Here is a 24,066-nt window from a genome sequence, read left to right on the forward strand (position 1 = left end):
TTTAAAATATTTAAAAAATAAATATATATTTAATAAAAAAAATATATCACAAAAAATATATTAATTATTTTCAAATACAACTTCAAAATATATGTCTCGGAATATTATTAGATATATTTAAATTCATATTCATATTCGTGTGTTTGATCATTTAATTCAAATGTAAATAATTGATCTTCTATTATACTTTTAAAGACATTTTTAAATATTAATAAATATATTTCTTTTTAGATCTTGAAGATCATTTATACAAATATAACACATGATGAATTTGTTTATGATATAAAAACAATATAACATTGTATTTAAATGTTGAAGGAAATTGTAAAATTATTTTTTCTTCTATTTTTTATAAATAATATTTTTTCTTAATATTAAAAGTACTATAAAAAAGACACTAGTTAACAATAAAATGAACATTTTGTATAAATTATATTTTATAATTATTTTTCTTTGTAATGTATAATGTAATTAATTTTTAGTATTATTTTAAAAATAAATATCAGGTTATTAAAATATATAAAATTATTTTGCTTATGATTGTTAAAATGTAAGCAAAATACTTTATATTTTGTATTTTTTAATTTATATTTCTTTGTTAATTTTGCAATCATAATTAAGAGAATATAAATATATATACAATTTTATGTATATCTTTTATTTATTAATTAATTTCTATTAGAAATTTCATTATCAATTTTATTAATTTGAAAAAAGGATTAAATGTGTGACAAAAAACTTTTTTTTAAATATCATAATTTTTGAATATAGGAAAAAATTTGATAAATTCATTTTTATTTGTTATTTTATATCATTTATATAGTATAAAAAGAAATTCTTTAATGCGTTAAATTTAGAAAAATAAAAAACTTAATAAATTTCAAGATTCTAAGTAAGATTCTAAGTTTCAAAATTTCAAGATTTTAAAATTTTAATATTGTTTTTTCTCTTGTAAAAATTAATAAATATGATTTATTAAATTTGAAATATAATGAAATAAAATAAAAAAAATTACATAAAATAAAATGATAATTAAAAAATAATTTAAATAATTAAATAAATTAAAATAATAATTTAAATTAGAAATAATAAAAATATGAAATAAATTATTAATAAAGGAATATGAATGCATAAATAAATGTATAATAGATTGAAGAAAAATAAAAAACTAGCAAAAAATTTCAATTTTCGTGTTAATTGTTAATCTCCAGATAGAAATTATACTTGCATTCAAATTAGCGAATGATATATATGGCTGGAAATAGAAAAAGCGAATGTGTTTCTTGCAGCATAAATGGGATGAAAATACTCGTGGTATACGCAAGGAATGACGTCATTGGTAACACCAATAAACAGGACCCAGATTTCCCTTGAATAATCTCAGGTTTGAATACCGAACAGAAAACCAGAAATTCTTTGTCTCTTCCATCGATTAAATGAACGCAAGATTTTTTAACAATCAATTCTTTCGCTGCTTGAAAATCGAAAAAATTTTTCATTTATAGTTATTTTATTGCATTTTTAATATGTTTTCGTAATTTTATAATCATTTAATAATAGATTTATTATCGAAATATTTACTTGAGAATATATACTATATTTTATATTATTTTTATTACATTCGCATTATTTATTAATAATTATTATTATTTATTATTTAATTTTATAATAATAGGAAAACTATAGATTTATTATTAATTAACAAATTAATTATTAATTTCATTTTCTGAAAATTTTTTATTATGTAAAATACAATTATCTAAAAACAATTAAAGATAAAAATGATAAAAAATTATAATATATTAAAAGAGTATATATATATTTATGATTGTGCTATATCTATATAAACTTTCATCAAATTTTTGTAATTTTTAATAATATTATTAGCATAAAATTATAGAATCTTCAGATTTATAGAACATGATTCTGTTTTATTATTTAATTATTTTTTTGAAAAATGAACACTAATTAATAATTTTTAAATGAAATTCTTCTTTTATATTTTTAAAAATTTCTTCAATATTTTTAAAAATTTTTATTATAATAATTTATATTAGAAATTTTATATTTAGTGTAATTTATAATACTTTCTCTTTCTCTCTCTCTCTCTCTCTCTATATATATATATATATATATATATATATCTATATATATATATATATATATATATATATATATATATATATAATAAAGAAAATAAATGACAAAGTTAAAACAAATGATATATCATGTTTTATTATAAAAAAAAAAAGAATTTGATATATCATCTTTTGAACTATATGATGTCATCTTTCAGAAATAGAGATTTCATTAAAACATACATATAATAATATATATCTTAAATTTGACAGAAAATTAGGTTTTATCACAAAACTCTTCTTCCAATGCTCGTTTACTCGCTGAACTTTGGATAAGAGATATTTGAAACACAATTATAATTTTCTATAATTAATTCAATACGTGCTCATATTATAGACATATGTATAGAAGAATTAAAAAAAGAATTAAAAAAATTTGATGACAATTGCTTGCAATGGTTTCATCATATAAATAATAATTTATTAGTATCTAGATTAAACTATGCACTATTCATATTATTCTCTGTCATGTTGTGAATCATAAAATTTCTATCATAATATATAAAATATCATAATATATAAAATAATATATAATTTAAATAGGTAACAGTAAAGTAGTAATAAACAGTAAATAGAATAGTAAATAGTAAATATGAAAGTAATAATGAAAATTCTTATATCATAGTCAATATTAAACGCGATATAAAAATAAAATAAATAATGGTAGTGTTATAATAATAATGCGTTTTCTGAATTACTTAAATAAAATTTTCAATAGAGATAATATTAAATTTTGCAATGATTAATTCACAAACGTGTAAACTCATTTAAAATTCAATAGATATACTTAATTTAAAACCATAAATGAAAACATAATTAACAAAAATTAATTGTTTATTTAGTGTTCATTGTTTTAAGAGTATAATTACTTATCTATTAAAATATATAATTCAAGTTAAATTTTCAAAAAATCCTCATTTCTCATATATATATATATAATATATATATATATATATATATATATATATATATATATATATATATATATATTATAGATATTAGGATCTACATATTATGTATATATATTATACATATTATATTATACATATTAAAAAAAAAATTACATATATTAAAAAAAATTATATATATATATATATATTATATATATATATACATATATTAAAAAAAAACATTTTATTGATTTCAATGTTTCAGATGTCACATAAGATGAATAAAAAAAATATCATATTATTTTTAAATGATTTTTATATAAAATAATATATTATATTAATATAATTAATAAATAATATAAATAATATATAATAAATAATATAATTATATGATAATTAACATTTATAATTATATATTTAATTAATTGATATAATTGTAATAGTAGTTATATATACTTATATATGATATAATATATAATAAATTCTATACTTTTTTATTAATAATTTATCATCAATAATCAATTTTTTCAATTATATGTAAATATTAGTTTGATCAAATTATCTATCTAGTTACTTTAATTTCATGCTCATTCAACAATAATTTTTATAATATTTTTATGTTTGTTATATTATTTATTGAATTTTTTGATGAATTTTATTCCATTGTTAAATTGTTTTCATAAACTTTATTTTTAAGTATCTTCAAAAACAACTACATCTTCAAAAACAACTACAATATAAACAAATATTAACAATTTTAAAAACATTGTGTTACATTATCTGTGTGTAATGTCCCCATTAATCTCATAGATTTTTTAGAGTTCTTCAGAATTAGTTGATTTAACACATAGAGTATTAGTAGCAAGATTATGCTAATTATGCGGATGTTTCTTCTATGTTAGATATTTTTAAGGCATGTCTAAATGACTTCATGAGAATATACTAATTTGAAATGACTATTTTCAAGTAGGACAAAATTATTACAACGGCGACTCAGGCTTTCTTCCCCTTTTTTGAATCTGCAAAAAATCAAGAATTGGATCCGAGAATGTGAAATCATTCCTTAGAAGATAACCAGTCCTGATATATATAATATGATATAATATATATATATATATATACAATTTATCAATTACTAGATTTAACTTTCATTATATGCTGGAAATTTACGAAATATATAAAAAATATTATATCAAGAATATTATATAAAAGAATATTAATTTAGTGAGATTTTAAAAAAAATTTGAAATAGATTTATTAATAAAAATTATTATAAATTTATTTTATATTAAATGATTGTAAATTGTTATTTTTATAAATTAATTTTAAAAAATATTAATTGTTATATTAATAATAATCAATGGTACTGTTTTTATTTGAACAATAGTATTATATGAATTTTCAATTATATCATAAAATCATATGTATATATATATAAATATATATTTTGTTTTATTTTTACATTCCTATTATATGAATATTTTTGTTCCTTGTACATATATGTATACATGTTTAATCTTTGAATAGATATATGCAAAATTATCTACTTTTAATTACATGTTAAATAAAACATATTTTTTTGATCTGTATTAATTAAAATTAAAAAATTCATACAAAATAATATTAAAATTTATATTATTTTTTGTAATATAAGATGTAAGATGTAAAACAAATGTATATCTTTTGTTATAATTAAATTTTATATTTTCGGATAAAGATTTGTCAAAAAAAAATATAAATTTATTTTAATCTAAGATTAAATTTTTTTTTATATATTTTGTAATGTATTCTATTATATATGCAAATAATTAACTTTTAAAATCATTCATAGGTTATTATAAAATAATTTTTTTTATAATAATTATTAATGTTTCAAATTATTTATCGAATAAATAAATTAGAAATATTCAAAAAGATTAAAGAATATATTTTTATTAATCTCATTTTCAATAATAGAAGCACATATCGTATCATTTAATAGTTTTTATAGTTTATATATATTTTATAATTCATCAAAAATTGATTTATTTAGATCCTATTACATAATTCGAAACTATTCTTTGCTTTTTATTTCGCTCTTTAACTATATAAAATAAAAAAAAATTTTAAACAAATATTATTAAATTTAATGACAACTATCTAAATAACAATAAATTAATATAGTGTTCTATTAAAAAAAATAATAAATAAGGGAATTTTTTTGGATTTAAAGAAAAATTCTACAAAAAATTTATTTTCTATTGTGAAATTTAATTTAAAATAAGAAATATATTTATAGCATTTAATATCTACAGTAACTACAAAGAAAAAAAATTATCTTTTATATATTTCATTCTATAAAATGTTAATATATATATGAGATACTTTTGGAGAATCGATTATAAATAGTAAAACAAAAATTGTTATACGAAAATGTCGATTAACGATTATGTATTAAATTATAAGCAATCTAAGTTTATTTGAAGGAAGGAATTTTTTTTATTTCGTTGGAAATAATTTATTTTTTTCTGTATTTTTAAAAAAATGGAAAAATGTCATTAAATAATTTAAAACTTTGTAATGTTTTTATATTGTAATTTTGTATTTGTAAATTATTATTGTATTTGTAAATTTTTCCAATTTTAATATGCTCAAAAATATAGTCTTTATTATTCTGCATTATTTTAAATTGTTATTTTAATTGTTTCATCTTTTAATTCATCTAAAGATAAAAATTCATATGAGATTTTATTTTATAAACATATAATAGGTCAAATATTTTTTCTTATATAAAGTTATAATATAAAAACATTAAAAATTTTAAGGTGATTGGTTCACTAGCTTCATGTTAATTAAATGTGAAAAGATTATTTGAAGAAAAATTACTTTTAAAATTTGAAGAACAGTTATTGAATAAATATCAAATTTACAATTAATCGGCTATTTTGGTACATTATTCCTTTCTTCTAGTCATAGAATCGATTTATTTTGATTAATATTTGCCATTTTAGATTTGCCTCGGTTCATTATTATTATTAGTTTATCTAGTCACATATACTTCAATAGTAAATAAATTTGAAAACTATTATGAATTTCAATCTAAGATTTTACAGATATTTTTATAAAAATAAACTATAAAAAAATTAATATTTTGGACAAAAAAAATTATTCCCTCTTTAATTGCACTACTCTATTTCAGTCTTATTTATATAAGACTGAATAGAGTAATATAAGAGATAATAGAGTAATATAACATAAACTAACATAAACATTAATTGTTTAAAATTAATCCATAAGTTTTAAGCAACATTTTTATATAGCAACTTTAAAATTTGATTTCTAGAAAAAGTGACCTACAAATATATTAACAATCTATTTAAATATATATTAAAATATTTAATTTTAATATATATTAAAATTTTTAAATATTTAATATACAATAAAATATTTAAACATTTGTTATTGAAATTTTAAATAACAAATATACATATATACGTAATATTTTATAATAATAATAATAATAATAATAATAATAATAATAATAATAATAATAAATATTTGCGTTACAATTGATTTTTTAAAATAATTTAAAATAAAATAACATTACAAGCAAATAAATTAAGATTATTTATATAAAATTTGAAATAAATTGAATATTTATAATAGTTAGAGAGATTTGTCGCAGAAATGAACAAAAAAAAATATAAAATTTGAATATTTGAATATTTATTATATAGAGATATGTTACATTAAATTCAAGCAAATTTAATAATTCATGGTAAAACATTATTTGAGGAATTATTTAATTATTTAATTATTATTTAATTATTACATAATTATAAATAATATACATTTTACAAAATCTGAAATATAAAAATATAAGATTTTAATATTAAAAATAATATAAAAAAATTTTACAAAAATATAATTGATTTCTTTAATAAAATTAAATTAATGATTCATTAAAATTTTTTATATTTTTTTATATATATAATATCGTATTATAAAAAAATTAAATAATACAAGCAATTTTACAAATAAAATTTATAAAAATTATCAGAAGAAATTAATCTATATTGAAAAAAAATTATTTACGAAATAAAAAAAAAACTTATTTAAAATTTATTTTATAAATATATACATGTATAATGAAAAATGGATTTGAAAAAGAGTTCATTAAAAATTAAATTCTTTGAAAAATTTTAAAAGAATATAAATAAATTAATTTCCCAATAAATTAACAAAAAAACAAATGTATATAATATATATAGTAAGAATAAAAAGACTGATTTTTTAAAAAATATAATATAAATGTAATATAAATGTATTAAATATAATATAATTGATATTAAAGACAATATTTTCTAGAATATTGTTATATTTTTCGAAAATAAATTTAATATTTTTTATTTTGATGGATAAATTATTTGAAAAAATATGAATATTAAAATATGAAATTCAATTATAAAATAGTGATTTTCATTCATAATATAGGATGTAGGATTATATGATAATCACTGGTATTGAAAACTTTATATTTATATATGTAAATGAGATTTTATTCGAAATTATGAGATTTTAATAAATACAAATATTTCATATATTAAAGAAAAATTTTACAAGATCAAAAAATAAGACTTGTAACAAAATTTTTAAATTTAGCAGAATAATAAAGATAATTATTGATAAAAAAAAGTAGATGGATATAAAATGTATTTTACATGTGGTTGTATATATGAAATTAACTCATAAAAATTTATGATTTAGAATAGATAAATAAAGATAAATAATGCTTAAAATAAAGATTAAATTATGAAATATAATGATGTAATAAAGCATTTAAACAGAAAACTATAAAATAAAAAAACTAGACATAAATATCACGCAGAAATATGAATAACTTCAGAGATATATATAAATTAAATATATATAATTAAAAGTGGTAATAATAATAAATAATAAATTAAAAGTGGACCAAGTGAAATGTAATATATTATATAATATAATTATTAATATATATTTTAATTAATACTATATTAATGTATTTATAATATATAATAAAATAATAAATATTAATATAAGATAAAATATATAGATAATAAGAAATTATATATTTGTTCAAACACTTTTGAAATTTTCTTTCTGAACAATTATTTCTGCAACAAAATTTGTTTAATATTTATAAATATTATCTAATTTATTTTCATAATTTTAATTGTACATAATTGTACTATATAATTTATTAATAATTTAATAATAATTTATTATATTTATTTTAAATATTTATTTATTATTATTTATTGTAGCTAAATTATTTTTCAAATTTAAATATTTAGTGATAAATATCCAAATTATTAAATAAATAAAAAGATAATAATATGGGATATTTATTTTATTTTTTGAGCTAAAAAGTTTTAGGATAATTATAAAACGAAAAAATAAACAATTTTAGTATTATGAATCTTATCTTACAAAAATTATTAATTTTTTATAAAAAGTTAGAATTCATAAGAAAGTTAAATCATCAAAATTACTTTATAATTAAATTCGATTAATATGGAATAGTTTATATAATATTATTTTGAATAAATTGTAAAATTTTGTTTGGTTATTTTTAAAATAATTATGTTAAATACAATTATATTATCTAGAATATTATCTATTAAATTGATGTAATTTATTAATAATTATTTTAATTTTATTTTTTGAATTTTTGTTCAAGTGGACTTTAAATGATTATTTAAATAATTAATAATTATATTTTTTAAAATTATTTTTTTAATTTTTAATAATTCATTTTTATTTTCTGATTATTTTATTTTATAATGTTTCAATCTAATTTAAAATCAGAGATTTTGCAATGATCATTAAATAACTTTGAACATATTTTATCCTTAAAATAATTTTATTAAGTATTATGTTTAAATTCATTTTTTACTTTATTTATTTCAATTATGTATAGAGTTTTAATTATACATGATTCATTTGAATAAAATTATCTAAGTATTTATATTTTAATATAAATATTTGAATATCTAATTTTCAATATAATTATACAAAAAATGCAATTTCAATAATATCAAAAAAATTATTGATTTTTGATTTGTTGTAAAACTTATTTCTTCGAAATTTTTAAAATCATTACTGATTTTTGCGATAATATATATTTAATAATATTTACTTATAGTGAATATTTTTAAATTGCATAAATATTAATATTAATACGTAATTCAAATATGATAGATAATGACAATCTTGAAATAATCTTTAATTTTAAAAATGAAAATTAAATATGAAAAAATATTTATTAAAATCGCTGTGACAAAATGATGATATTTTTATAAAATCATTATTTTATAAAACAATTCAAAAAAAAATGTCCAACATCATGATACAAACTTAATTCAAAAAAAGTTTGTACGAAATTATATTCAAGATTAGCAATTAAAAATTAAAAATTTATTATTTAAAATAATATAGTTAAAAATATGTTGAAAAAATGTGACGAAACACACATATATATATAACACCAGATTCCAACGAGTTAGAATCGAAACATTTCCAGTCGATTGATGGAAGTAATAGTAGCTTGAACAAGTTCGGGATGAAAAAGCTTTTTAAAAGAGGGGAAGATTCGCCACCTACAAGCAGGAAAGCAAGTTCCGCTGGAACTACAGTGCACACGTCATTTCCGGTCTCCTATTTTTGAATGCTTCTTTTGTGGCTTTCTTCTTTTTATTTTCATATATATATAAAACATCAAAAATAAATAAAATATTTATTATTTTATATTTATTATTTATTTTTATATTTATTATTATATAAATATATAATATATATTTAATATATATATATATATATATATATATATATTAAAATTATATAAATATATATATATATATATATATATATATATATATATATATATACATTATATTTAATATATATATAATATATTTATTATAAAATTTATATAAATAAATTTTCATATATCTATATACATATAAGAGCAGCTCCATTTTTATTGAAAATTTTATTTAAATAAAAAAAAAATTCCATGTGTATATATGTGTGTATATATATATATATATTTATACACACATGGAATCTTTTTTCTTTTATTTAAATAAATTTTATAATATTTTTATATAGTAATTTCTTGTGAAAAATTTAGTTTTCTAAAACTTAAAAATTTATTTCAAACTTAACATTCTGATTATTCTGATATTTCAACTAACATTCTGATATCTATACATGAAAACAAAATAATATATATAATGATGAATATATTTTATTTATTATTTTACAATTTTATTTATTATTACATGTATGTATAATTATAAGCAATATATAATTATTTAATTTGTAATTAGTTAATTTATAAGTAATGTAAAAATTGAAAATATAATTTATTGAACAAAATTTTTCTATAAAATGTTATTGTAAATGCTAATTGTTCATCGAGAATTTATTATTCATTTAAAAATTAACTGTCTTTAACTCTTCTAACTGTAATGCGATTTAGTTTAAAACACAAATGTAAGTTGTGATATGATTATCATGGAAGTAAAAATATATTATTATTATTATCCATAATATAAAAAGGAAAAGAAAGAAGAAAACAATGTCAGAAAGAAATTAATGTGTAAAATTATATAAGAATGTAATCTAAAAAAAAATTAGGAATATTTTTATTCAATAAGGAAACAGGAATTTTATTCATATTCTAAATACTATAGTAATAATTTCGTAATTTTATGAATATAAATGCAATATAAAATTTACTTTATAATAGATACAATTGTGGATTAATAATTAATAAGAATTAATAATTAATAAAATTAATAATTAATAATTAATAATTAATAAGAAAGATATGAAATTGAGGAAAATTATGTCTGTTTATGAATTTGTAATTGTAACACTAGCTTTAATAATAACTTAAATTATAATATAAAAAATAATTTAAGATATTTGTGTATTTAATAAAATAGGTATTATTTCAATTTTTATATGATTTATAATAATCTTCAATATTTGTTACATAATTGGAAAAATAATAAAAGAAATAATTTAAACTATTTACAGTAAATACATATATTTTTATTAATATATGAAAATTTACTCATGTTCTTTTAGATCGTAATTGAAACTATAATTTCACTTTTTATCCAATATTTTGATAAACATTTTTCAACAACGCGCACAAAAATATTTCAAATAACAATTGTTTAAATATAACAATATATTTACTTATAAAATTGCAATATGTCAACTATTGAATAATTGAGTTCAAATACAATATTGATTTGTGAAAAACACTCTCGAAAGCAATTCACAATAATTTTTATTTAAATGGATAAAATAATCAGATTATATATGTTTATTATTATTATATTATTATATAATTTATTTTATTATAAATGTATAATTATTTTTTAAATAAAATAAATTTAAAAAATTAATTAAATATTTACAATAATTAAAAATATGAAATAAAAATATATAATTTATAGTTTATACATAAATATTATAATGACCTCGAAATTTATCAAGCAAAAAATTATTTGTTAAAAGTTGATTATAATTACAATTATGTTAAATATAATTAAATTGTTAATATATTCGTAAAATCGTTTTCGAAAGTTGATTTCAGAGGTTAAAATAAACACAAAAATTAGTGTATAAAAATGTCGATTAAATTTATTTATTAAAGTATAAATAAAGATAAAGATATTAAAGTATAAATAAATTAGATTTTTATACAGTCAAAATAAGCTCATAATAATTTCAATAATTTGTAAAATAAAATGTAAAAAATCTATTTTGAAATATATTAAATATAGTATTTATAAAATATTAATAATTTTATATAAATATAAATTTATTTATAAAATTTTTCTTACAATTTTTTGACAAATTGCTATTATTTATCTAACAAAATTGAATTAGCAAAATAATCATCTACAAAATAATATATTATTCTCTTGTTCCTTTTACAATATACCATTTAAAATCAATTTTTAATATAATATCATAACCAAAAGTTTTATTTTATAATTAAATTTGCGTATAATATTTGCGTATAATTATATATGCAATAATCACACAAATAAAATTAATTAATTAGAAGAAGAATAAAATATAATATAATATAATTACATATCATCATTATCATCTATTTCATTTTATCTAAACACGAAATAAAATTACTTATAATTTAATAAATCTTAACTTAAATTTTTAATTTTTATACTTGTTTTAATTTTTAAAAATCGATAAAAAATAATATACATATATATGGATTAACTCAAAATAATTATTTCATAACGAATGAAAATTGTTTTTAAGGATACAATTTTTGGCATATTTGATAAACGAAATTTTTATAAAAAAGTTTTAGAAAAAATATCTTATTTTTAATATCGGCATAAAATTAAAAAAAATGTCAATAATATATTAAATGTTAATAATATATTAAAATGATAAAAATATAAAATGAATAAAATTATAGAACAAAAAATAATTTATTATTTGTTAGTAACTTTATCCGATGTTATTTTATCTTATTCGATTTTTTCATGTATTTTATTAATTTATATAATTTTATTAAAATTTTATGTAAATTAACAATAAATTTCATTAGAAAAAGCATATCTAATCTCTTTCATCACGTATTTCATAGTTTTGATTACTTTTTATTTTTCATAATAGAATAAAATAAATCTTCATTTTAATATAAAAATATATTTATAGATAAAAAGATAAAATTAATTTCATTGTTTTATAAAAAAATCTATTTAAAAAGTTAAGAATTAAAAATTAAAAAAGTTATTTTTTATTAATTTATTATTATATACTAATTTATTCAATTATTCTTTTTAATTTTCAGGTGCCGGCGAATCTGGAAAAAGTACCATCGTTAAACAAATGAAGTAAGTAATTAAAAAATACATATTAATTGTTCGAAATTGATGTAACTTATTTTTATTTTTTCTTTATTAATTAAAAATATTATTAAATTATATAATTAAAATATTTATTAATAAATTGCTCTAATAAAAAATAATGTAATAAATTTGAAATTATAATATGTAATAATTTGTTTATTAAAAATGTTAAAATTATATTAATGTTAATTAGTTGGCAGATTGATATTATAATAAATTCAATTAAATTTATATAATAATTATATATATTTATATTATATAATATAAATATATATAATAATTATATATATTTATATTATATAATATAAATATATAATATATATAATATATTTATATAATAAGATTTCTATCAGTATTTATTTAATTTGGTTTTCAATCTTTAAAATATTTTTCAAGATATTTTTCTAGCAAACACCATAATTAATTTTAATTTATATAAAAAATTATATATAATTTTCATTACTTATTTTCATTACTACTAAAGTTATTATATAACTTATATATATATATGTTTGCCAGATTCATTTTTTTTATTCATTTTTAAAAATAATTTAATTACACTTACATCCTATTTTAAAAATGCATTTTTATATAATTAAATATTTCATTCAATTAAAAATTTTTATATAAAAAAATAAAAAGGAAATACTAGTAATATTATAAGTAGTAATATTATTTTTTAATAAATTTTATGAATTTACTGAATTAATTAATTTTTATGTTATGCGTTGATAGTTTTTTCTTATAATATTTATTAAAGTTTGGTATTATTTCTTGTTTGAATATTGTTATTTGTACATCATGTTTATATATATATGAGAATTTTTCATATATCACAAAAACAAGAATTAAGACTTATTTATCAAATTATTAGTAAATGAAATTATTAGCTTTTATATATCTATTACATATATTTCATACATGTATTCTATATATATAACATATTATACAACATATTTACGTATTATAAAATATATCTTTTAAATATATTTAAAATAAATTTATTTTGTTAATAATAAAACTGTTTTTTAGCAAAAATATTCATTTTCATTTTACAACTATAATTTTGAAATAACACAATAAGATTTTTCTAGTTGATAATTAAATATTGAGTTAATTATATACTTTTTTCTTTTTATTGAAATTTAATAATATATATTTCAATCTGAATTTATTTCAATAAATAATATCACATTATAATAATAAATAAAAATATGTATATAAAATTTCATTTCATTTAAGAAAAATATCTTTACTAGAATTTTTTAATTTTTTTTAATTTAAATCTTTATTATTTTTCATATTAATTTATATATAATACATATACATATATAACATGTATCATGTTAAAATATTTTTAATAACTTTTGTTATTCGTTGAATATTTTATTGTTTATTAAAATAACATATATGATTATTTTGATTATCCTTGCTTTTTTATTTTTATTTTGATATTTAAATTTTTGAAAATACAATCATTTTTTTTACTTTTATATTATATATTTTTATACTTATATATACTATTAAAAAATAATTAATTATTGAATTTGAATAATTAATTATTATTTTTATTTAAATTGTAATTTGGGATAAAATTTTGGAAATTTTATTAAAAAAATATATATATATACATAATGCAGCAAGAAAGTGAAATTAATAAAAATGCAACAAAATAACAATAAATTAAATTTCAAAATATTTTATTTTTTCCTTCAAAATAATTTTTAAAGGATTTATACATAAATCATTTATTAATCATTTAATTATTTAAAAGAATTTAAATATTGATAAATTATATATTAATTAGTATATTTTATCAAATGTCAATTTCAGTTTGAAATTTTTTAATTTTTAATTTCAATTTTAAATGTGAAATTAAAAAAATTTTTCTATTAATGTTAAAGAAAAGCTATGCTAATTAAAAAAAGTGATAAAATATGAAAAGAATTTTTTTTTACTCTTTTTATAAAATATTATAATTGATGTATGCAAATATATTATCATGTAACAGTTATCTTAAGCTTATACACAATGATAATGATTTTTAGTTAAAAAACAATTCTGTTTTCTTACTTTCTTAATTTAATTATATAAAAAATACCATATTAATTTAATACCAAATTTTTTTAATCACATAAGTAAAATTGAAATTGAAAGATGAAACAATTTCAATCTTAAAATTTAATAAAATATGAAAAGTCTTAAAAACAATTTTAGCAAAATCATTTTTAAACTTTTTTTTACAATTATAAAAAATTTAGAAATTTGAAGAAATTTGTTTTATATATAATTTTTTTGTATTTTTATTAATCTCATTACTTTTTTATCACATAATGAACATATGATATATGAATATATTTTTAATTCTTATTTTAAATAAAATTAATTTTTATTGTAAATAAAAATTAGATATAATTAATTTTCATTCTTTTTATTTCAAAATTTGTTAAAAAATTAGTAAAATTTTTTTTAATTAAAATTTAAATCAATATGACATATTTTTAACATATATTTATATTTATTAATATAATTTCAATAATTGTTTCTTTCATTACTTAATTTCATCATCATAAACATATCATTTCTGATATACTATTATAAAAACGATTTAAAAATATATTTTCTTTGATATTTTAATAAACAATGTCTTTGATATTTTAAATATAACCAAATATTGTAAAAATTATACATTACTAATATATTCTTTTTTCTAAATATCTTGATTTTATTTAATTTTAATTATAGTTTTAATTTTTAAAATTAATATATATATAATATAATTAATATAAATTTTAAAATTTACACATATTATTAATTTATTGTCATCAATTATTAAATATATATTTAAATAAATAAATAAATTTATATATAATATATATAAATATAATTAATATAATATATATAAATTTAGTATAAAAAATATATAGACAAAAATTGATTTGAATCGAAAAAAAAATTGAGATAAAAATGATCATTTACAAAAAAGATGAATGAGATATGGCATTGATGAATTAAAATATCGAACATTATCTTTTACATTAGATGTAATAATCATATCTTTGAAAAAAATATAAAAATTGAAAGGAAAATAAATTTATAATTTTAATAATTCACAAAAGTATATGTATTTTATAACAAATTTTCGTTAAAAAATATCTTTTTAATATTATTTTGATATTAATAAATTGATCACTTTAATATTATTTTATTATAAATAGCTATTGAAATTTTAAAATTAAATATAAAAATAATTATTATATATAATAATTTTAAAATTAATTATATAAATATATAGTTTAAAATACAATTTAATACAAGTTTGCTTTAAATAATATTTACAAAATGTATATAAATTTTAAATTAAATATAAATTGAAATTAATGTAAATAAATTAATAAATTATGTGAATAAATCCTGTCTTGAATAAAAAGTGATAAATATTAATATTAAGAATAATAATTGATAATAAAACCGATTATGGATTCAAAATCAATAATTTTTATATTAAAAAATAAGTTATACAGTAACATATATTTGAATTCTTGATTATGAATTACTTATTCAAGATGTTCATAAATATATTTATTTAAAGAGAATATTTTTAGAATATTTATTTGTAAATAACATGCTAGTATAATATCAAAAAATATTTCTATTCTATAAAAAAATTATATTTTATTAATTTAAAAAATATAAAATATAATTCAGATTTAAATATATATCAAATTTAAATATGTAATATTTTATTCTAATAAGAAAAGATAGATTTCAAAATATCGTAACTCTAATAAAAAATTTGATGAAATACAAATAATTAATATTATCTATTAATTCATATAAAATTATATTTTATGTAATAAAATTTTAATATAAAAAATTCAAAATGATACATAATACAAAAAAAATATAAAAAAAACCTATTTTTGAAACATATTTCAAAAAATATAATACGTAAATTATAATATATAAAAAATATATATATTAAATATATATACACGCTTATTTATTTACATGTTTTAATATTTTTCAACATATTTTAGAATATGAACGAAACTACTTATGATGTTATCCTTTTTTAGAAGATGAATGAAGATATTTAATAATTTTATGAGAAATTATTCATATTTCATTAAAAATCAAAATAATAATATACAAATTTTCATCTTATTAAAAAAATGATTAAATAATAAATTTTTCTCATTCAAATCATACTAATTTTTTATATTAAAGTAACTCAATAAAATGGACATTATTTATTTTTCCAGAATTATTCATGAAAGCGGATTTACACCTGAGGACTTTAAGCAGTATAGGCCCGTAGTATATAGCAACACGATACAATCTTTAGTCGCTATTCTCAGAGCGATGCCAAATTTGGACATCAACTTTTCGACCAATGAGCGAGAGGTAAATTGAAATGACAAACAAACTTCTATTGAAAATTTTTTTAAATAAATATTAATTTAATGGAATCCATAATATGATCGTTCTGAAAAATCTTACTTTTTTTTTTATTTCGTTATTGAAATAATCTTAATTTCTTAGATTTATGATACTCGATGATTATATTTTTAATAATCTTAAAATATTGTCCATTCCGTATTAAAATTACTTATATAAAGTACTTATAGTAAGTACTATACTATAAAGTATTATACTTTAAAGTACTATACTATAAAGTATTATACTTTAAAGTACTATACTATAAAGTATTATACTTTAAAGTACTATACTATAAAATATACTTATTGCAATAAATTATATTGAAATTCATAATTAATTAATAAAAATTAACAAATAATTAATAGAAATAAATGTAATAAGTATAATATTTAACAAAATTTATACCATAAGTTTTTTGATAAATTAAATGATCTGAAAATGATTTGAATATTAAAAGACAAAAAAGAATTACGATAAAATATATGAAAAATAAAATAGTATGATTAAAATATATAATATGATTTTGCTACATAAAAAATCCAGTTATAACATAAAACAAAGCTTTAATAAAATGAAAAATTTTAATCTTTGATAAACTTCATATTATCTAATATAAATATAAAGATATATAAGAATTTTTATAACACAAATAATATAATATATTCATTATTTTTTCTATATATTTAATTATTATTAGATTATGAATATTTATGTACAAATTTATATTTTTATGAATGAAAGAAATGAAACCTAAATAAAAATTTATATTTTCAATTAATTTTTAAATATTATAATAAGTATTTTATTTAGATCTTTTTATATTTTATTTTATTTATTTTTGCATTTTATATTTATATGTATTCAATATATTATTTATGTTTGAATTTTTATTATTAAAAAATTCAGCAATTTCATTAATTCATAATTAAATATTATTCAATATTCTACACATAAAAGAAAAAATAATTTATTTATATAATTTTTAATAAATTTAAGAAAAAAATTTACAAAATTTCAAATAAGTACATAAAATTTCATAAAAGAGTTAAATAAAAATCTTTATAACGGATGCAAGTAAGTAATAAAGCTTTTCGATCAGAGAAAAGGTCAAAAATTACTTCGACCACTTAAACAATCAATGCATATCTCATGGCAATTTTTGAAACATTTTCTTCGACATATTTATTTATCATGCACATTTATCGCGTTATTCTAGAGTCAATAAACGAGCTCATGTCTTGAAAACAAATATGATAAGTTGCTTTGAATACCAATTGATCCAACTTCTCGAATCTAATATTTTTCCTTATTTTTTTTTTTTTCTTATTCTGCTCTTTTTTATGTTATATTGATGGAGCAAAAAAATTATAACGATTTTTAATTATTTATTTTAATTATTAGCATCATAAACAAATTTAAAAATTAATTTTCATGAATATTACTGTGATAAACTTAGATTACAAAATATAGCTTGATATGATGTTCAGTGATAAAGTATATTCAACTTCATAAAATAATAAAACAATTATTATTTTTTGCTCTAAGATTATGATTGCTCCCTTAAATAAAAACATATAGTCACATATAAACTTCTTATCTGTTTTATTATTTATTCAGTCAGAGTAAGAATATCCAATGAGTTTTGTTAAAATTCCAATTTTATTTGTTTGAAAATGGTTTAGAATTTCAATATATCTTAGATATATATCAGATCAAATAGTTTGATTAATATTATAATAATATCTACAGTTTCTTGAAATGGAAAATTATTGTATCAATTAAAACTTATCAAATTTTTTCATTTATCTTATTGTGCTTAATTTAAAAATATGATAATTGGCAGACAATCTTACATTTTAAATTTTGTCAAATCTTATTTTATGTAATTATGTTATTTTGACAGAATATCAAAACTCATTTTCATTTATTTTAATATTAAAAAGTTTACTCCAAGTTCTTTAATAGATTTTTTTGAATTTAATTATAATAAACAATTTAATTTTTAAATTTCGTAAATTAATTATAATGATTTATTCATTATAAATTATTAATATTAAAAATCTTTTATCTTTCTAAAAATATCTATTGAAAATCTATTTGAAAATATATGAATCAGTCTTATATAATATAAAATTTATAAAATTTGAATTAATTTATTCAATTTATTTCCTAGACAGTTGGTTTAGTCCATGAAGCTTGTATTTTATAATCACATCATTTTATCAAGAAATTTTTCAATCTTTTTAATAATTAAATTAAATAATTATATATTATATATTATATATATATTGTATAAATTTTTTTATTTAATTCTCAATTTAGGAATACTGTTTTCAGATTAACATGAAAAATATATTTGACTTATAGAAGAAATCTCATATTTAAATAATGAATAATAAGGAAATATTATATTTTTTAGTAGTTTATGGTTAATACATAAAAACATAAAAACAATTTGTTGCTATTATTATTTCTTATCTTATATTAAATTATCTTATTTTTTTTATTTTATTTTGAATATTCATTTTAAATCAATTGGACTTCTTTTATTTGATAAATTGATAATTTATTTCTGTTTTCATTGTATTTATCCATTTTTCTCTAATTGAATAGCTTCTTATCAAATTTTTCATATTTACCTTATATACATAAAATCATAAATTTATTAAACTTTTGTATTTATTAATTTATATTCTATATTATTCTTATTTCTTTTCATTTTATATTTTCATTTTCTTCATTTTATTCATTTGTTGTGTTCTATTCTGATTCCTTTCATTTCTTTTTTCTATTTATCCATAATTTTATTTATCCATTCTTCATTTATGCATAACCATATAATTAATTTCACTTTTATTGCTTTCAAATTGAAATAAATTTTTTTTAGAGAAATAATATTTCTAATATTTATAAATAATTTGATAATTAATTTTATAATATTAGATTTATTAGTCTATTTTTTTTATTTTTAATGTATTCAATAAACATTAACTTTTTCAATTTCTTATCTCAATATTTATTTTGTTTATATGTTCTATAGTTATATAATCAAATAAAAAAAAATTTCAAATGACTTAAATTTGATTTTAGAAAAATGTTCTTCTAAAGGTAAATTTTGTAATGTCGGTAAAAAATTTACTTAAAATATAAACTTGTGGCAATACCTTCTGTTTAAAATTTTTAGTAAAAATTCTTTTAGCAAAATATAATCATAAGTATACTCAACAGTGTATTTCTGATTTTTTCTATAATAAATTTAATTTTTTTTTTCATTATTCTATAGCATATAAACTAGATATAAATATAAAATAAAGATATAAATATAAATAAAAAAATAAAAAAAATATAAACTATATATAAGATATAAAAGATTTATTCAATTTAGGAATACTGTTTTATATATAAAGATTTATTCATTTAGAAAATTTTAAAAATTTTTCAGAATTTAAAAAATTTTTTTATTATCAAATCTAATAATTTTTAATTTTTTATTCTGATTATTTTTTGTCATATTTTTATACATTTTGAACCAATTTTAATTTCAGATTTTTTTTTTCAAAAAATAATAAACGTACAATGAATATACAATAATATTTTTTTTAATTGAGCAAATTTTCACACAAATTTAAATGCGTATTGATTTTTTTTTTTAATTCTTATATCAAATATTATTGTCCTTCAAATTAACTTTGTTGCTTAAAACTTATATACGTTTTCCGATTATACATTCAGTTGATACATTTTATCAATTTTCATTGTATCAATCAAATTAAGTAATTAATTTTATTAAAACTTAAATTAAATTTTAAATAAATCAATTTGTTTAATGTAATAATATTTCAATTTTATTTTCAATTTTGATGCAAATAGAATATCTTTTAATAAGATTATGTATTTAAGATACTTTTATTTAAGATATGGTTTCCTAAACTTCCAATTATTATAATCTTCTTTTTCTTTTGGTTTGTTTATCCATAACAAATTATCATTTTTTTATTGATTTATGACTTCTTTTATTATAAGATTCAATTTAATATATTCTGCTTGTAATTATTCATGGCATTTGAAAGTTATATTTTACAAACGACTTATTTTTCTTTATTATAAATTAAACAAATCTTCGGCATAAAATAATTAAGAGAAGATTATTTACACTATTACTAGATTTACGGATATTGACTATATATCTTTTTTTTTTACTGAAATCCGTCTTTTTGACGAGTATATTAAAATGCAATTTTTGTAAATTATTTATTTAAAATCTATAGATTTTTATTTAATATTGTCTTCAATATTATTTTTTTATATATACTCATTTTTTATATATACTCTATTTTGGATATATATTTTCTGCATCTATACTTGTTAAATTTAATGCAAATATAGTTAGATCCCAAACATTGAATTAAAATTTATATTTTGTTCGAGATGCCCAATTCTTTATTTAATTGAAAGAAAAAATTCTTTCGAATTTTATTTACTCTAATGATTTTTTTGTATAATAATCCAGTCATTGATGGCTGCTAAATCTAAAAACAATTATAAAATACATGAAGAAGCCACCTACGGGATTCTACTTTCACAATATTTTCTTCATTATCAGCATCTTTTATTTTACTTTCGTTTTTAATATCTGAAATAATATGCATTTTTTTTCCTTTTTGGTATATTGTGATAATATTCATTTCTATTGTCATCAAAATCTTTAATTTCGTTTATATTGTTAAATTTTACTTCGCTTCCGCATAATTCAAAATTCAATTCAGATTGGTTTTCATTTATGCTGGTTATTCTTTTTATTGTTCTTATTATTCTTTTTATTATTATTTTTTTATCAATTTCATATCTTTTGAAGATTTGTCCATAATAATATAAATATAAAAAAATATATTTTTTTGGATAGGTTTTGAAAAATATGTTAAAAAATTGAAATCTAAATAAATTTTTACTAACCTTCCAAATAGCACTTAATTTTTTTTTTTTACAAAACGCACTGTTGAAATTATTTCTTACGTAAACCTATTTGTTTTATAAAATAATAAAAGATTCACTTATAAAAATTACTTTTTTTCTTTGCAAAATTCACCGTTGAAGAGATTATTTGTTATCATATCACAATTATAAATAACTTATTTAATTATGATATTTATTGCTAAACAGTCATCATTTGCTTGGTGTTGTTTTTTCTTATTCATTATTATTTCATTTTATTTCGCAATAATTGATTTATAAATTCGTCAAATTGACAGATTGTAAATAAAAATAGATATATAATATCTAGAAATAATAAAATATAAATATTCCAGAGAAAACGAATAGAAATATATATATTTGCTTTTTAATGATATATATTATACCATTAAAAACCAATATATAATGTTTAAAGAATAATTTTTATTATTTAAAAAATAATATTTACATATTCAGAATTTTTAAGCATAAAATCGAGAACCCGTCAAATTGACGGATTCCGTAAATCTAGTGTTGAGGATAAGCTTGTGAAGCAATCGGATAATCTGGCTTTTATTTTCAACAGTTCAAGTACTATTAATGGTCTGACAATAATTTATGAACGGGCATGGTTTTCCTAACGTTTTCCAGATCTTTAATTTAAACAAAGGTCACTTCACAAGCCATATTTGCATGTCATGGACCGTGAGAAAAAGCGCGAAGATTCTGATCCCCATATATTGCGACGCGATCCCGCGAGGGTCCATCCTTTGAGACTGTCCTCCAGTGCAACTTGTTGGTTTCTTCAACCTCCTCTTTGTATGCATTTTTCCGGAAAAGCAAAGATTGGAGAAAAAACCAAGGCTCACGATAAACTTACAATAGATATAGAAACAGAATTGATATAGAAATAGAAACTAAGACAGATAGAATTCGACGACAATACAGTGTATATCAAAATAGTTAGAATCATTACAATTAGCCGCAAAGAGTCAAAATATCACTATTTGTTCAGAGTTCATAATATAAACGAATATATAGTCCTATGATAGTAAATGATCCTTCGAAGAGTAACCGCAGTAATCAGTATGTAACTGTTATCAATTTCAGCGTCGTCGATCTAATTTTTCATTTAATTCCGGTAAGCAAATTCTTGTCCTTATGTTAGCAGAGATGGAAGTTCAATTAAAGTCATTAATCAATGAATGTCGTTCGATCAAGATCTCATTGGCGAGATTTAAGAAATTTTTGGAAAATTCCAGACAGTCAGTTATACTTACAGAAATTGAAGAAAACGAAATAAAGTGTATAATTCTTTAGGCAACAAATATATAAATATTCAAAAAAGTATTAAAAGAAGAAATTGTTGAAGGAACCGAATTACATGCAGCTCATCTTATTGAGTTTGAAAATGCATATTTCAATATAACATCTACATAGTAAAAAATTTTATAGAAAATGCGCATAAAAAAGAGAAAAGAGTTCCTTCATTAACACTGGTCTCTCCCTCGGCAATTTTGACCCAAATAAACTTACCAATTTTTGATGGTTCCTCTAAGGATTTATTTCAGAGATACATTTGTTTCACTAGTTCAGAATAATAAATCTTTATCAGACTTGCAAAGATTTCATTATTTGCATTATTAATGAATAAAGCTGCTCGTGCTATCCAGTTTTTAGATGTATCCGAAGCAAATTACAGGATGGTTTACAAAT

General features: G+C 16.1%; 1 protein-coding gene across 2 annotated transcripts in view; it reads left to right on the forward strand.

Annotated features, from left to right (window-relative positions):
• The window catches only part of LOC102656465 (guanine nucleotide-binding protein G(o) subunit alpha), a 105,948-nt gene that overhangs the window by 36,912 nt on the left and 44,970 nt on the right, over window positions 1-24,066 (forward strand). For both annotated transcript variants that reach the window (XM_026442779.1, XM_026442778.1), the window contains 2 exons: window positions 12,900-12,942; window positions 17,223-17,364. In XM_026442779.1, the coding sequence (XP_026298564.1) occupies window positions 12,900-12,942; window positions 17,223-17,364 (185 nt within the window). The remainder of the gene's footprint in view (window positions 1-12,899; window positions 12,943-17,222; window positions 17,365-24,066) is intronic.

This window comes from Apis mellifera, linkage group LG9, assembly GCF_003254395.2.
Source record: "Apis mellifera strain DH4 linkage group LG9, Amel_HAv3.1, whole genome shotgun sequence".
Classification (NCBI taxonomy): domain Eukaryota; kingdom Metazoa; phylum Arthropoda; class Insecta; order Hymenoptera; family Apidae; genus Apis; species Apis mellifera.